Genomic DNA, 18,185 nt, shown 5'->3' with positions numbered 1-18,185 from the left:
TTTATACTTCGTAAGTTTTCCTTCCTCAAGAAGATTGCCTTCAACTAGACTTATTATAGTGATCATTTCACAATATTTATACCTATCAAGTCATTAAGTTGGACATGTGAAATTTATATAATGTTATATGTCAGTTATATCTCAAATTTTTAAAAAGGAACATTGGTTTCCATTATATGCTTGCAGTTTTAAAAAGGATTTCACATGTATCACTGAATGCTCTTCATTCCTTCATTCATCCCATGTGCCAGGCACTGTACTAAGTGCTGAAGATTCAAAGTTGAGAGGCTTATTGCTGTCGAGAAACTTAAGAGACAGACAGGGAGAGGGAGAAACATTAGCAAATTATTAAAAGACAGTGTCACATTGACAGAACATTGTAAATCAACTATAATAGAAAAAATAAAAATCTTAAAAACGAGTGTCAGTATTGAATGAGAGTATTGAATGAAGACAGTGTACACTGGAATCATCTGAGTGGTTCCATTACTTAAACTGATACATTACTGGACCTTTCTGTTTCAGTGCCTTGGTTTCTTCACCAATAGAGAGGATAGGTGCCTAGCATCTAATAAGTGATTGATAAATGTTAGCTGTAATCTGCTATTATCATTTCTGCTTAGGCCTTATAGAGGAAGTAACAGTTCAACTGGTCACTGAAGGATAGGTATTTATTAGAAGGAGGGCAGGGCAGGACAGCTAAGAAATAGCCTGAGAACAGACCCAGAGGAATGAAAGGCCCACTATGTTCGGAAATTGGGGAATGATCCCGTGTGGCTGGAGGACAGAGGATGTGATGAAGGTGGAGCAATGAGACCCAAATAGTGGAGGGTCTTGTTTGCTATTGGAGTTTGGGCTTAAATCATAGATGAAATAGAGCCCTCAAAAGTCTTTAAAGAGGGGCTTGTCACAATCCAAACTGTCTTTTAAAAGGACCCTTCTGGTATTTCAGTGGAGAATGGACTGGCTGGGAGGGAGGTGGGGAGCGTGGAGGAGGAGAAGGAAGAGGCAGCTGAAAACTCCTGGAGAGATGATGAGAGTAAGAACTACAGTGACGGATGTTCCAGAGGTGGGTCAGCGGGGCATGGTGACTGGTGGGAGGAGTGTGAGACCTGGACGGGAAGGAATAGCTGTGGTGTCTGGGAGATGCTGATGCCATTTCCTGATAGACCAGCAGATAGAACAGATTTTTCCTTCCCAGTGATTTCATCCAAGGAAGGAAGACTGGTTCTTCCTGACTTTGGGAGCAAGTATTCCAAAACTTATCAGTCTATTCTTTATGTAGGAGTCATTTCTTCTCTCTTGGGCCTTATAAATAGTTAGCTGCTCCAGACAAGTAATTACTGACCTCAGGCAATTAGGGCAAGAGGTGCCTGTGTTTATTTCACTCCCTGGTGTCTCCTGGGGGAGACAAAGGTGAAAGCACGTGTTTGCACCACATTTGTAAAAATGGATGGAGTTGAAACATTAGCCCTCCTCTGTTAGCAAACACTGGGGCTTTTTCTGACTACCACCACCACCAACTTCTTCTTCTTCTTTTTTTTTTTTTTTTTTGGCTTTTGAGGGCTGCATCCGTGGCACATGGAAGTTTCAGGCTAGGGGTTGAATTGGAGCCACAGCCACAGCAACATGGGATCCAAGCTGTGTCTGCAACCTACACCACAGCTCATGGCAACACCAGATCTTTCGCCCACTGAGTGAGGCCAGGAATTGAACCTGCGTCCTCATGGATAACTAGTCAGATTCGTTAACTGCTGAGCCACGACAGGAACTCCAGTACCACCAACTTCTGAAGGAAACAATGTAAAATTTAGAACTTTTTTCCAGCTTTTCCCCTCTCTTTGCCAATTTCCCACAAAATATCATTCACATTTTTGGTCTAATCACGGAGTCCTGAGCTCATCTTAGCTGTTAGTCTCCAGAATAGCACCTTTCCCCCTAAGCACTATCTCCCTATCTTAGAGTTGATCCGATTCTGGTTCTAGGTGTGTCATGCAGCTTTGCTGGCATGATCTGTCCCTGCTCAGTCATATTTACAAGGACCCTGGATACAGGACATCTTGTCTGGCACTAATCAACGTGGTGAAGTAGCCCATCCCATAGAGCTCTGTCCATGGTCTTGTACTTCCAGCTTCCTCCTTCCTCTGCCTCCCTTCCACTTTCTTTCAAACAGGGATTGTCTCTAGCTGGTGAGTGTCCTTGGTTTGAAGGATAAGAGCACTCAAAGTTTTTAACTCTTCATTCTCGTATGAAGTAATCACATTCATAGCCCACCCCCCACCCCCACCCCAGCAAGGTGGCCCTTAGATGTTCCTCGACTTACAGTGGGGTTATGTTCCAGTAGACCCTTCATAGGTTGAAAATGTCACAAGTGAAAAATACGTTGACTGCACCTCACCTCCCATACATCACAGCTTAGCTTAGCCCACCTTAAAAGTACCCAGGACACATTTAGCCTTGCAGCTGGGCAAAGTCACTAACACAAAGCCTGTTTTATAATAAAGTGTTGAATATTGTATGTAATTTATTGAATCTCTTCTGAAAGTGAAAGAGAGAATGGTTATATGGGTACAGAATGGCCCTAAGTGTACAGATTGTTTAACCTTGTGATGAAGAGGCTCACTGGGAGCTGCAGCTTGCTGCAGCTGCACAGCATCACAAAAGAGTAGGTCCTGTATATGGCTGACCTGGGGGAAAAAATGGAAATTCAAAATTAGAAGTATGGTTTCTACTGAATGTGTATCACTTTTGCACCATCATAAAATCTAAAAATCGTAGGTCAAACCACTGTATACAGGCCACTTTGGTGGACAAAAAATAATGAATCTATGAAACATCTTCTGTTTGTTTCTGGAGCTGGGTAGGAAGAGGGTAAAATTCCTTGTACTGAGTGGAGTGAATAATTCCTCCTTTTATGAAACACCATTCAGAGATGTCTGCTGTTTTCAGTAGAAGTTGATACTACCCGAATAAGAGTGATCATGAGCACTGTTATTTGATGAAATATTAGCATTATAGATACCAACCTTGGTGCATTAATTGAACTGCTGACTTTTGGGCCCTCTAAAACCTCTATGGTAAACTAGATTGCTCTAGCCTTGATTTTAGGGTACTCTGTTGTCTTAAACCATCTGAAAGGGAATAGTTACTTGGATTTTTTTATGAAAGATGAGTTTTTTCTCATATCCATCCAGTTATTATTATTAAATATAGATGATTTACAATGTTGTGTTACTTTCTGGTACAGAACAAAGTGATTCAATTATGTATCTATCTATCTATACACACATACACTTTTTCATATTCTTTTCTATTATGGTTTCTTACAGGATATTGAATATAGTTCCCTGTGCTGTACAGCAGGACCTTATTATCTATCTATTTTATATATAATTGCTTATATCTAACAACAAACTCCTAATTTATCCCTCCCTCCACCCTTTCCTCTTTGGTAACCAAATGTTTGTTTCCTTTGTGAGTTTGTTTCTGTTTTGTTAATGAGTTCGTTAGTGTCATATTTTAAATTCCCCGTATGTGATATCATATGGTATTTATCTTTTTCTGACTTACTTCACTTAGTATGATAATCTCTAGATCCATCCATATTGCTGCAAATGGCAGTATTTCATTCTTTTTATGGCTAAGTAGTATTCCATTGTGTATATGTACCACATCTTCTTTGTCCATTTACCTGTCAGTGGACATTTAAATGGCTTTCGTGTCTTGGCTATTGTGAATAGTGCTTCAGTGAACATTGGATTGCATGTATCTTTTTGAAGTAGGGTTTTCTTCAGATATATGGCCAGGAGTGGGATTACTAAATCATATGGCAACTCTATTTTTAATTTTTTAAGGAACCTCCGTATTGTTTTCCATAGTGGCTACACCAGTTTACATTACCACCAACAGTGTATGAGGGTTCCCTTTTCTCCACACTTTCCAGCATTTGTTATTTGTAGACCCTTTAATGATGGCCATTTTGACTAGTGTGAATTGATACCTCATTGTAGTTTTTATTTGCATTTCTCTAATAATTAGTGAGGTTGAATATCTTTCCATGTGCCTATTGGGCATCAGTATGTCTTCTTTGGAGAAATGTCTGTTTAGGTCTTCTGCCCATTTTTTAATTGAGTTGATTTTTTTGTGTGTGTTTGAGTTGAATGAGCTGTTTATATGTTTTGGAAATTAAGCCCTCGTCGGTCACATCATTTGCAAATATTTTCTCCCAGTCCATATGTTGTCTTTTTGTTTTGTTTATGGTTTCCTTTGCCTTGCAAAAGCTTCTAAGTTTGTTTAGGCCCCAAACTTTTTATTTTTGCTTTTATTTCTATTGCCTTGGTAGACAAGATATCTGCTTTTTCTTATGATAAAAACAAAGCATGTTCATTATAGAAAGTTTAGAAAATATAGAGAAGCAGAAATGAAAAATCATCTATAATCCAACCACCCAGAGAAAAACACTGTGAAATTTGTGGCCTAGCCCTTAAGTGTTTTTTTAGATTATTTATGAATTTTATTGTTTAAAAGAGGCTGTCCTGCTGTGACACAGTGGGTTAGTGTATGGCTTGTCTCTGTGGAGGCACTTGTTTGATCCCCGGCCCAGCATAGTTGGTTAAGGATCTGGTGTTTCCGCAGCTGTGGTGTAGGTCACAGCTCTGGCCCAGATTAGATTCCTGGCCAAGGAACTTCAGTGTACCATGGATGCAGCTGAAAAAGGAGAAGAAGAAAAAAAAGGATCATAGTGTGTATCTCTTTTATAATCTTCAATTTATAGAATGTTATAAACATCTTTCCATGCGTTGAAAATTCTTTGTAACATCATGTTTAATAACTCCATGGTGGTCAATTTTATTTAGGGAATGGGGTCATTATTAACAAAAATTAATATGCTTGAATTTGACGGAATAATAAACCTGTGACCTGAAGGGATTACATAAAGAAGGGATGTTATAAAAATAGTGATGGGGATTTGCAACAACCAAAGGGATAGGTTTCACAGCTGTGAATAGCATAAGCAATAGTTGTAGGCTTAATCAATTGGTAAGTTAAATAGGGCATGGATATTAATAGACGCTATTGCTTTATCTTTGGGCTGAAGTTTTGTAAAAACATTCTGGGTCAGAAAATTTTATGAGAAATAGACCTGTGGTGTCTCAGGTAGAGATAAATAGCTGAAGATAATTTTTTTTTCAATTTTTTAAAATTAAAGTATAGGTGATTTACAATATGTGCCAATTTCTGGTGTACAGCAAAGTGACTTAGCTATACATCTGTATACATTCTTTCTTATGTTCTTTTCCTTCATAGTCTATCCCAGGAGATTGGGTATAATTGCCTATGCTATGCAGTAGGACCTTGTTTATCCTTTCTAAGTATAATAGTTTGCATCTGCTAACCCCAAACTCCCTGTCTATCTCTCTCCCTCCCACCTCCCCTTTGTAACCACAGGTCTATTCTCTATGTCTGTGAGTCTATTTCTGTTTTGTTGATATGTTCATTTGTGCCATACTTTAGATTCCACATAAAGGTAAATGGTTTTGACTTCCTTGGTTTCCTTTTATCAGAAACCAAGCCAAAAAGCACTGTCTTGTCATTTTGCATAGCATCTTGTGCACCTCGAGACATGTGACAGGTGATTGAACAGTTATGGAAAGTTTTTAGTTTTGGAGACTCACTGAATCTAATCCTAGTTGATATGGCTGGGTTATTTCATGTATTTATTTCTCTTTACAGGTAGTGCCTTCCTCAGTGCCATCTTTCTTGCCTTAGCAACATACCAGTCTCTGTATCCACTCACTTTGTTTGTCCCAGGACTCCTCTATCTCCTCCAGGTAAGCACTTGCTGGTCAGAAGCCAACATTCAGGTGACATTTAATACATGGCCTAGTCTCTGCTTGGGGGAAAGAAGGGCAGGGCTCAATAAAGGTAATGAGACTGGGTTCCCAGTTTACACTTGTTCGCTTCAACTTGAAAACACAAAGAAACTTGATTAACTTTAAACAAAGTGGATCTAATGAACATTACATTCTAATTATGCATATCATTGCAAATGGTTCAGTTCATTTCATTTTCTTATTTGTAATTGGGATCTACTATCCATCTTGCAATCTCCTTTTCTCACTTAATATTCACAGGCCCTTCTCTGAGCCCATTTCTTTAACTTTTTTTGTAAACAACACTCACCTTGTAAGGTTCTGACAGGAATTAAATGTAGTGGCTGCACCTGATGAAATGTTTGGACCATGGTGGGTGATCAGTAATTTAGTTGAAGAATACAAACTGCCAACATTTAGAACTTGTTGCATGTCAGGCACTGTGCTGAGCACTTATAAGCACCATCTTATTTCAACCTCAGAAGAACTTTATAGGGTAGGTCATATTATTAGCCATGTATTAATCTAGTATTAGCCACATTAGACACATGGATTGCAACTGGAATGTTGGGCGGTTTAGTCACCTGCCTGAGGTCACACGGCCAGCAAGTGACTGCTGAGATGTGAGCTCAGGGAGTCTGACGCAAGAGCCTGCTCTCTAACCATCTGTCTTTTCTACTCAAATAAGAATACATACATCTTCTCAAGAGCAAGTAACCTCTTACAGGTCTCACATGGTCCAAATCCATTCTTAGAAGAGAAACATTTTTGAAAGTGTATAGGAGGCCATGCCAGGACTCAAACCAAGAAATACCTGATTTCAGAACCTTTGTTCTTATATAAACTTGTTGCTAAAACTGAGTGTATGCCTCCATTTATTGAAATAGGCCATGTGGGCGTCATTTTAAGTGTCTTCCTAATACATCTTTGTGTTGATGTTCATGATGATACATGGTTAGCTCCGTCCTTCTCCTGTTTGGGGAATTTGAGATTTGCCTAGTTGTCACTAACATAAATAGTATAGACATTTGTTTTTCTTTAAGTTATTTCCTTAGGGTGTGTTCCTCCAGCTGAATCATTAGATCCAAGGGTGTGAGAGGTTTTATAGTTCTTACTCTGCAAGACCAGCATGTTCACCAGAAAGCCTGAACCAATTTGCAGTGCCACCATCAGTGTCTCAAATGAAGTGAACCACTTCCTCCCAGGCTGTCAGCTCTGGCTTTTCAAATTTAATTTGATTTCTATTTTAATAGATGTATCATCATAGTGCGATGTTACTTTACTTTGACTTTCTTTCTAGATTCTTGTGAATGCAGGCATTTCTCCAAATAGCAACATGCTGTTGGTATTTCCTTTTTTACTTCATATTTACAGTTGATTCTTTAGAACGTCTTAGCACGAAGAAGAGTGCATGTAACTAGAACTTTTGCGTGACTATTTATCAAAATAAATACCATAAAAATATATTTACTTATACACATGAACTGACCAAAATTTTTTAAATAGTTAAGCCAAATACTAAGTACTGCCTTATGTAAGATAGCTTTTGTTTAAAACTCAAGGAAATTTCCTCCTGACAAAAGTGGGCAGTACAACTAAGTCATGAAATCGAGCCACTCAGCAGGTCACTTTAGTCGGTCCCTCCCTCATCCGACATGGACTAAGCATCCCAAGGCCAGTATGCTGGACTCTGCAGATGAAAAGCATGGAAGGCTTCCTAGCAGGGCAAGTGCTACAGGAAAACCACCCTGGCGGTGGCCTGTATTGTGCATTGGAGTGAAGAGAAGATGAGGCAGGGAAAGGTTAGACCACTGTATTAGACTGAGTCAGAGGGCTTGATTGGGGTTCCAGACCAGGTTCAGGAGAAATGGAGAGATGAGGGACTAGATGCAGAATTCTAGGAGGTAGAATTGGCCGTGCTTGGCAGCCGTGTGTTTGTGGTGAACAGGACTGAAAAGAGTGAGATAAACTTCAGGACCCATTTATGGAGAAATTAAAAGCCCAGCCCATACTATATTTACATGTTTTTACGTAAGTATGTGAATGTGAAGTGGCCTTGAAAGGCAGTAGGGCCTGTGAGTCACTATGGTGTATTTGGAAGATCAGTTCAGTCACATCCAGGAAATAAATCCATTTGTGTTAAATATGAGGGAGGGAACAGAAGAGGAAATTATCTGTAGGTCTGAGTTTCACAGAAACCCAAAGGCTCCAATGAGAGGGACTAGAACTAATGGGTCAGAGGTATAAGCAGCCCAACATAAGGCAGTTCTGGGACAGTGTAGGGTGTCTCAAGTAAGGTGAGTTCCCTGTGAATCACAGTGTTCAGGCCGCATACTGAATGGCCACTTGTTGGGGAGTCTTAGCAAAGCTGTAAGCATCAGCATGGGTGGCTGGACCTGATAATCTTAGAAGTCCTTTCATCCTCCTAATTGAATTGGACTTGATAACCACAAGGAAGTAATACATGCGTTCTTTTTTTTTTTTTTTTTTTTTTTTGTGGTGTGTGTTTTTCTTGAGCCGCTCCCACAGCATATGGAGGTTCCCAGGCTAGGGGTCTAATCAGAGCTGTAGCGGCCGGCCGACGCCAGAGCCACAGCAACTCGAAATCCGAGCCGCATCTGCGACCTACACCACAGCTCACAGCAACGCCAGATCCTAACCCACTGAGCAAGGCCAGGGATCGAACCCGCAACCTCATGGTTCCTAGTCGAATTCATTAACCACTGAGCCACGACGGGAACTCCACATGCGTTCTTGACATTGTATTTTTCTCAGAGTCTTTAGAGCCCTTTATAGGCATTTACATCCCTCTAGGAAGGCATATGTAGTATACATAAGAGCGAAGGCTTGACTGAGACATCTTAAGATGGAAAGAAAAGTAGCCTTAAAAACTAATGGTACTGGAGTTCCCGTTGTGGCGCAGTGGTTAACGAATCCGACTAGGAACCATGAGGTCGCGGGTTCGGTCCCTGCCCTTGCTCAGTGGGTTAACGATCCGGCGCTGCCGTGAGCTGTGGTGTAGGTTGCAGACGCGGCTCGGATCCCGTGTTGCTGTGGCTCTGGCGTAGGCCGGTGGCTACAGCTCCAATTCAACCCCTAGCCTGGGAACCTCCATATGCCGCGGGAGCGGCCCAAGAAATAGCAACAACAACAACAACAACAAAAAAAAGACAAAAGACAAAAAAAAAAAAACTAATGGTACTATGTCAAAAGAATAGTGGAGCCGGAGTTCCTGTTGTGGTGTAGTGGAAACAAATCCAGCTGGGAACCATGAGGTTGCAGCTTTGATCCCTGGCCTCACTCAGTGGGTTAAGGATCTGGCGTTGCCATGAGCTTGGTGTAGATCGCAGACACGACTCAGATCTGGCATTGCTGTGGTTGTGGTGTAGGCCAGCAGCTGTAGCTCTGATTCGACCCCTAACCTGGGAGCCTCCATGTGCCTCTGGTGCAGCCCTGAAAAGTAAAAAATCAATCAATCAAAAACATCAAAAAAAAAAAAAAAAAAAAAAAAAAAAAAGAATAGTGGAACCAGCCCAAAGGGACACCTACTGGCTACATTTAGTATATTCTAAGCATCAAAAGAATAATGACTGCAAGTAATTGCATAAATAAAAATCTGTGTGTCCATAGTAATGCTCAGAAAAGGAGTGAGGAGAGGAAAAAATGTATACGCCATCATTAGATGTGGTTATTTTGTCAATAATTAAAAGGAAAGAACTTAGCAGTTACTCTTTTTTTCTTTTTTTTTTTTTTTTTTTTTGTCTTTTTTTCAGGGCTGCACCTGCAGCATATGGAGGTTTCCAGGCTAGGGGTTGAATTGGAGCTGTAGCCACCGGCGCATGACATAGCCACAGCAGCTTGAGATCCGAATTGCACCCGTGACCTACCCCACAGCTCACAGCAATGCTGGATCCTTAACCCACTGAGCAAGGCCAGGGATCAAACCCATGTCTTCATGGATACTAGTCAGGTTCATTAACCACTGAGCCACGATGGGAACTCCTACCCTGTCTTTTTAAAAGGAGCCATAGTTCTTCCCTAGTTAAAGGAAGAAAGCTCTTTTACAGAAAATTTCCAGCTTCTACCTGCAGAAGGAAGGATAGAATAGTAAATCACCATTGAAATTATTAAATCTAGCAAAGATCACCAGCACATGCTAAAATCATTAGATGAAAGATTTTTGGAGAACTAACTGTTCGTATTTGCATGGTGACAAAATAGTATCCCCTCCTACTTCTAAATTATATGCTAATAGTGAAGGGGAAAATATCTTTCCAAAGGAGTGCTCTGGCAGTCACCACCTTAACCAAATAATCTAACTCCATATCACTTATGGTGAAACAGCCTGACACGATGTGCTTCATGATATAATGCAGTACAAAGTACATAACATCAGCTCCAAAGTATTTTTACCCAAAATGTTAACCTTCATTAAGCCTTTAGATCTGACTTCTGGTTTTTAGGGAATATAAGAGCAGAAGAACAAGTTAAATGACACCGTGAGCAAACAATAAAACAACCAAAATGAAGGATAGTCTGTAATACAGCTGGTCTAATTCTCTTCACAAAGTCAATGTCATGAAAAAGAGAAATTGGGGCACTGTTCTAGATTAAAGAGATAATAACTGAATGGAATAGGTGAGTCTTGATTGGATTCTGATATGGAAAAAACAGTTATAAAGGATGTTTGGGGGATATTTAGAATATTTCGAAGATATTAGATGATAGGGGATTGTTAGCTTCTTGGATGTGATGATAGTATTATGGTTATAGGACTCTATCCTTATTTTTAGGAGCTTCATGCAGCATTGTTTTGGGGAGAAGCGTCATAATGTGGAGAAAATTCACATACACAGAAAGGTTTATATGTAGCAAGGTGTTAATATTTAATCTAGGTAAATATGTGGTCGATTAATGTATTATTTTTTCAACTTTTCTCTGTGTTTGAAATTTTCATAATAAAAAGGAGGGACATAGAATATATGTTCTGAAGTTGTCTTGGCTTTGATTCTTTTTTTTTCCCTAGCATCTCCTGTTTATTATTTCTTAGAGTTTTTAATCTCTACGTCATCCATCTGTTCTTGCATGTTGTCTTCTTTTTCCTTTGTATGTCTTAACATTTTAATCATTGTTATTTTACTTAAAAAAAATTTTTTTTTTTTTTTTTTTTTGCTTTTTAGGGCCACATTCGTGGCCTATGGAGGTTCCCAGACTAGGGATTGAATCAGAGCTACAGCTGCCAGCCCACACCACAGGCACAGCAATGCAGGATCTGAGCCTCATCTTCGACCTACACCACAGCTCACAGCAACGCCGGATCCTTCACCCACTGGGCAAGGCCAGGGGTGGAACCCACAACCTCTTGGTTACTAGTCAGATTCGTTTCCACTGCACCACAGCGGGAACTCCTTTGGCTTGGATTCTGATTAGCTCTCTAACCCTGGGAAATGACTCCTTAACTTCTCTATGCCTCAGTTTCCTCATCTATAAAATGGGGATAATACAATAGTAGGTACTATAAAGCATTAATACATGTCAAGTATTTGGAACAGGATATGATAAGAGTTCAGTAGTATTAGTATTCAGATATTCAACAAAAGGACATGGTCCCCAGGCTGGAGAAATGTGGGGTGATGAGGGGAAGATAAAATATTTATCTTCTAAAGTCGAAGGAGCTGTAAACATTAGTTTGTACTTACTCCTTTGCCACTGCAAATCTCCCTCCTTTCTGCTAGGGTAATTTCTGGGGGGTACAAAAGCCCAGTAATAGACAAGATAATGTCTGATCAGTGCCAGAGGCAAAGCTGTTTTTCTCTTGCGTACATGAGACACAGAAAGGCTTCAAGATCAAAGTCAGGGGGATGCTGCATCTGACTCCCTGGTGAGTCACTTCTGAGAATGATAGTTTGAGCCCTTCTGGTCCCCTCCTCCAACTTTACTCTTCCTCTGACCTTGGCTTAGAGCCTAGTTTCCAAATTAGAGAGGAGCTTCAAATGTTATGGTCTGATAGCATGCAGAATAAAATAGCCCTGAAGTGCACGAGACCAAGAGGCTACGGTGAAGGATATTCCAAGTGCACAGGACCTCAAGGCTGAAGCTGTGAAGTTGGCAGAGGGAGCTTGTTGGTACAGTCAGGGAAGTTTCTAGTCCCCTTCCTTTTGCTTGGGATTCCTTAGATGGTTTGAGGTTCTTATTTTCTCTGAAATAAGGTAACAGAAACTAAGGGGGAATACCTTGTGAATGTTCTTATGATTCTTGCTTTAGTCTAATCTGACCTCTGAAGAAGTTAATCCTGGGATTTCTATACTTCTGGAGCTTGAAGCAGGTCACATGTTACCAGCTTGCACTAAAGGAGTCAAACCCAACCAGGTCTTTCCTGATAACTGAGCCCTTCCCTAGGCTTTCTCTGGGGCCTTATTTAGAATTTCCACATCTTACTCCTTGCCCCAGCAACATTCTGTCAGCTCTCCTGCTTCCAGGAGGGGGCCAAGGCAGAGGTGGCAATGCTATTAGCTTGCTTTCGTTTTAGAAGGGGTAAAAATGAGGGTGAGGAGTTGATCATGCATTTGCAAGAAAGTTTTCACCAATTCTGTTGCCTCTGATAAACCTAGTCATATAAAATATCTCTTGGGTCTGTCTCAGCTTCAGATTCTAAGAGCTTAGGTATAGAATTTTTACTCTTAACATTTTGTAGAGAATCCAACTTTCCTTGAAATTTTTTTCTGATAGCTGATAGTTTTACTTTTTTCACTGTGTTCCAGAAAGAAAATAGGAGTATGATATAGAAAATGCTTTTCTCCTTAGTACTTTAGAGAGTTAGTGAGAGAGGGAGATAATTATATATTTCTTCCCTTCCTTATTATAGTTTGGCTTTTCCTCAAGCAATCTTAGAATTCTCTTCTTCTCCGGATATATTTATATATTAGCTACAGTGTGATTTCTCAGACAAGAGTATGTACATACTGGTTAAATTTTTCAAGTTGAGGGTGCACATCTGTCCACGGATGTGTTTTATTTAACCTCAGTGTTTAGTTATTTCAATAGTTGTCAATATTTGAAAAATTCATGTTAAAAATTCATATTTCTGGCTTCTTTTGAAAAATAGGAAGATCTATCTCCTTTAGTTTACCTCTTCAGTTTACCACAATTCCTGTGCTTGTGGTAATGAATGAATGAAATCTGTATCACATTTCATTTATTTGTTACCTGCTTGCCCCTGTAGATATCTGAATATATGTGGGTGTGTGTGTCTGTATTATGTCTAGAAACAATGACCACCCCAGTATCAGCATCCTTGGAGCTCAGGTTGTAATCTTACCATTTTTACCTATTAAAAGAAACTAGGGTTTCTTTAGAGAAATGGTTGATTCTAGGTTTAGGACAGGATGTGTACAGGATGATCCTAGATAATTGTGATACCCGATAACAAGGAACCTATCAAAGGCTCCTGAAGAATCTAAAAAAAATTAGTACAAATGAATTATGTACAAAACAGAAATAGACTCACAGATAGAGAAACAGACTTGTGGTTCCAAAAGGAAGAGGGAAGAGGGGAGGGACATATTAGGGCTATGGAATTCACAGATGGAAACAACTATGTATAAACTAGATGAGCAACAAAGATATACTGTATTACATGGGGAACTTACCCATTATCTTATAATAACTTATAATGGAATATAATCTGCAAAATTACTGAATCATTATGATGTAAACCTGAAACTAACACAATATTGTTAATCAACTAAAAATTTTGATACAACTTTTTTTTAATAGGCAAGATTAAAGTGTAAAGGGATGCACATTTAGATGGAAAGCCATTAAGAAGTGCAAGGAAGCAATTGCTATAAAAGCCAGAGAAAATGGTTACTTTGGAGGGAAGGAAGGGGTTGTGGTTGGGACAGGGCACAGAGTGACTGGGGAGTGATGGGAAATCTCTTTCTCTTGACCTTATGGTCATTTGCTTTATGACAGGGAAATTTGCAGTGTGGACCTCTAGATTAAATTTGGCTCTAGGGTTTATAAATAACAAGCCATCAAAGGATTGCCTGAGTTTCTCTCTCTCTTTTTTTGGCTGCCCCCACAGCATGTGTAAATTCCCAGGCCAAGGATCCAGCCCATGCCACAGCAGTGACCTCAGCCACAGCAGTGACAACACTGGGTCCTTAACCACTAGGCAACCGGGGAACTCCCCACGTTTCTTAAGAATTTCAGGAGTGCCTTACTCTTATATAACAGGAGTAGTCTAAAAGATTACTTAATCTTTAATTAAGGCAAGCTTTTTTAAGTAGACTCAGTAAACATTCCACACTATATTTTCAGGGCTCTGTTCCCCAAAGCAAACCTGACTCCAAGACCAAGTTCTTAAAAGGAAAAATTATACCTAAAATTTAGTACATATTTTATAATCACAAATTTGTTAGGGGAAAAAAATCATTTTCTACTTAATAATAACACTTTAGGTCCGATAAAGCACTAAGAACAGGCATAGCAAACCCAAACTGGGAGGCTGCTAATGGGATTTACGAAGTGTGAAACATCTTTGGTATGTGCTTAGCAGTCTACTAAGAGAACCACTTTGAACAGTATGCCTGACTCAGTTCACCATGGCTGTCTTTTCACTTCCCACTTTATTTTTTTTTAAAATATCATTACTGAGAAGGAAGGGAGAACAAAACAAAGCAACATTTTTGCTTTCAAGGGTTTTTTCCCTCCCTGGGCTGTGCTTTCCTCCCTCCCTCCCCTCCTTCTGTGCTAGGTGGCAGTATTTTTCAGGAAGAGAAGACTGAGATCATCAATGGCAGGCAGAAATCTGGAAGGGAACGCAAAACCTAAGTGCAGCCCTCTTTGAATGTTATCTACGGATAACCTCCTGTTTGTTGACTTATTTTCAGAATATTTTTTCCAGAAATGTATGATTCTCTTACAACTTTGTTCTTTTAGAGCAGCATTATCAATAGAACTTTTGCGATGATGGAATAGTTCTGTATTTCTGTGTTGTCAATATAGGAGCCACATGCAGTGGCGATTGAACACATGCAGTGTGCTAGGAAGACAAAGGAATTTTTAATTTTAATTAATTTCCATTAATTTAAGTTTAAATAACCATGTGTGGCGAGGCGACCTCACAGTTTGAAAGAGGGGGAAGAGTAGGGCTATGTGTATGCCTAGAGGGGCCATAGAGTTGATCCAGTTCCTCTCCCCTTGTATCTGTTAACAATAATATCCTCTCCAGCTCCCATTCTCCTTTAAAGAAGTTATGATGTCTATAATTTATTTAAAATACCTCTGCAGAGACCCTCTGATACTATACATATGCCACGTAGTTTCAGCCTCAACTCAAGGGGCAATGAGCTACTTTTATGAAGCATCCACACTCCCTGGTGCCCAGCTAGCTTTATGTGAGGTGGCCGCTCAGTGGATCAGCTCTCCATAGCCTGAGGTACACCTTCACTAATTAGCATAGTTAATGTCAGAAGCAGATTGGATTTTTATTGGTGAGGTTAGTTGGATATTAGAGGTAGGCAGTCCTAGTAAAATTGAAATATTCAAAAGAAGTGGAATTGACTAAAATATTTTAGATACTTCCTATACTTGCATGAAGAGGGAATAAGAATCTAGGAAAACCTGCAACTTCTTCCCTTGCAGATGGTTCCTGAGGCTTAATTCCTAACTGATCCTTTGTCTAGCTTTCCATGAGGAGATTTCTGGTTGCCTGGTGTGATTCCAAGGGCAACTGAACCCTGCCTCTGGGATATTGTTACTTCTGCCTTGAGTGAACTTTTCTTGCAAGTGGTGATTGGAACAATGGCAAGGGAAAAAGCCGGGACCTAATCAACCTTCTAGAATAGTTTGTGTGAACTGTTGTGTGCCTGCTTGGTAGTAAATCTCTGTTTAATAAATGTTGCTAACTTTGCCAGCATCTACGCTGAAACTTGCTTTCTTTGCAGCGAGATTCTAGAGAAGCTCGCTCGCCCTTACCCATTTCAAACATTTCAAAGCAAATGTTCAAGAACCTATGAATTATACATGACCAAAACAGCTGCCGAATTGCACACTTTAAAATGGCTAAATGTATGTTATGTGAATTTCACCTCAAAAAAAGAAAATCCAATACTATTGTTGTCTTATTGCTCATATTCTTCTAGCTTTGACCATTAGGAACCCTTGCATATTGGCCCTTGTCTTCTTTTGACAAGTACCTTCTATTTTTTAACCTTCTTTTCTTTCTGGTACCACAAGATGTTCCAAGTTCATCTTATATTTTCTCTGCCCCAGCCCTGGAATCAACTGCTTCTCTCAGGACTCCTGGGTTCTTTTATTGGAGAATGCTATTTAGAAACCAAGAGTTCTAGGTATGCTTATTGTTATTGGGGTATTACTGCTTCTGGAAGACAGAACTATGAAATATATGTATGTATACTAACCCACACATACACATATTTAATTCTTTATCTCTCTGTTCTTACCGGAACCTGTGATCCCAGTCCAGCACCACAGGGTTCACTTTAGTCTCTACTTTTTTCTTATTTATAACTTCTTTCTCTAATGGTAAGAAACTTTTCATTATCTGCAGTATGTTTGCTTATTTGTTCAATTCTGGTATGACCCTGAAGTAGTTCTAGAATTATGAGAAATGCCCTCGTATGAAATACATTTATTGACTTGATTGTAACACTTATGTATTGTTCTTTTTGTTTTTAGCCTTAAGTATTCTGTAAAGTTACTGTTCCTCAAAGTCACTTAGGTAGTTCTTTTCTTCCCCTATGAGGCCCTTCAGTATGGTTGTTACTGTTTGTAATATACTTAGGTTCCTTTATTCCTGCTTGTATTCCTCTACTTCCTGGTTGATTTTGTTTTATTTTGGTGGTATGTGACGGGACTGTCAAGTATCACTGTGGTTCTAAAAGTCAGCTGTAAAAAAAGTTATATTCAGATAAGTATTACTGTGTCTTCATGCCTATCTTGTTCTTTTCTTTCTATTTTTTCCTCTGTCAGCTCAAGTAACTATTCTCTTTAGTGTCTGGTTTTTCCTTCCTGTATTTCTTTTGACAAGTAAGCCAATCTGTGCATATATTCTTCTATCCTCTTCTTTTTTTGTTTGTTTGTTTGTTTGTTTTGGCTACCCCGAAGCATATGGAGTTCTTGGTCCAGGAATCAGATCCGAGCCACAGTTGCGACCCAAGCCGCAGCTGTGTTAACACCGGATCGTTAACCCACTGTGCCATGCCCAGGATCGAACTCATGTCCCAGGGTTTCCAAGACACCACTGATCCTGTTGTGCCACAGCCAGAACGCCTGTCCTCTTCTTTCTCGTGTGAAGAATAGCATACTCTAGGTACTGTTTTATGCTTTGCTTTTTTTTTTTTTTTTTTCACTTAACATTATTTCCTGGAAATAATTACTTATAGATGCATAGAGATCTTCCTCATCCTTTTCTGAGCTTCATAGTACTCCATTGTATGGATGTACCACATTTTATTCATCTTTTCTCATATTCATGAGAATTTAGATTGTTTCCAGTATTCTGCAATTACAGTTAATGCTTCAATAAGTAATCTTTCATATATGTATTTTCATGTTATTAGAGATATGTTATCAATGCAGATTTCTAGAAGTAGAATTATTGGGTCCAAAGGTAAGTATATATGTAGTTTGTTAGGTCTTTTCAAATGTCCCTCCAGAATGATTGCACAAATTTTCTGTTTCCATCAGTAATGTGTGAGAGTGCCTGTTTTGCTACAATATCACTAACAGAGTGTTTTGAAACTTTAGCATTTTTTTGCCAACCTGATGTGAGGAATGGTATCTCAGTGTTGTTTTAATTTGCATTTCTCAAAATATGTGTGAGTTTGAACATTCTTTCATGTTTGTGGCTTGTCTATTACCCCTCCTCCCATTTTTCTGTTGGATTTAGGTCTTCTTTCTCTTATTTTAAAGAATATTAGAAGTATTAACCCTTTGCAAATATTTTCTTCTAGTTTTTCATTTGCCATTTAACTTTGTCTATAGAGTTTTTCTTTTAACAGATTTTTTTTTTTTTTTTGACTGCACCCATGGCATATGGAAGTTCCAGAGCCAGGAAGCAAATCCATGCCACAGCATCAACCTGAGCTGTGTGCAGTAACAACACCAGATCCTTAACCTACTGCACCACAAGGGAACTCCATATAAATTATATCTTTTTTTCAATTCTAGGAGTTTTATTTATTTATTTTTTTAATGATTTCTATTTTTTTCCATTATAGTGGTTTACAGTTTTCTATCAGTTTTCTACTGTACAGCAAAGTGACCCAGTCACATACATGTATA

The 18,185-nt window shown here is 39.3% G+C and overlaps 1 protein-coding gene across 5 annotated transcripts in view; it reads left to right on the top strand.

Moving 5' to 3' along the window:
- Positions 1–18,185, top strand: part of PIGU (phosphatidylinositol glycan anchor biosynthesis class U) — a 121,405-nt gene that overhangs the window by 62,944 nt on the left and 40,276 nt on the right. For 3 of the 5 annotated variants that reach the window (XM_021077222.2, XM_021077223.2, NM_001185136.1), the window contains 1 exon segment: positions 5,734–5,831. In XM_021077222.2, coding sequence (XP_020932881.1) covers positions 5,734–5,831 — 98 coding nt within the window. 5 annotated transcript variants of the gene reach the window in all.

Source organism: Sus scrofa, chromosome 17 (assembly GCF_054392235.1).
Source record: "Sus scrofa isolate SSC_HxYL_T2T_F1_AM1 chromosome 17, Sscrofa_HxYL_maternal_Yorkshire_Landrace_v2.0, whole genome shotgun sequence".
NCBI classification, from domain to species: Eukaryota; Metazoa; Chordata; class Mammalia; order Artiodactyla; family Suidae; genus Sus; species Sus scrofa.
This window is presented reverse-complemented; position numbering and strand designations above follow the sequence as displayed.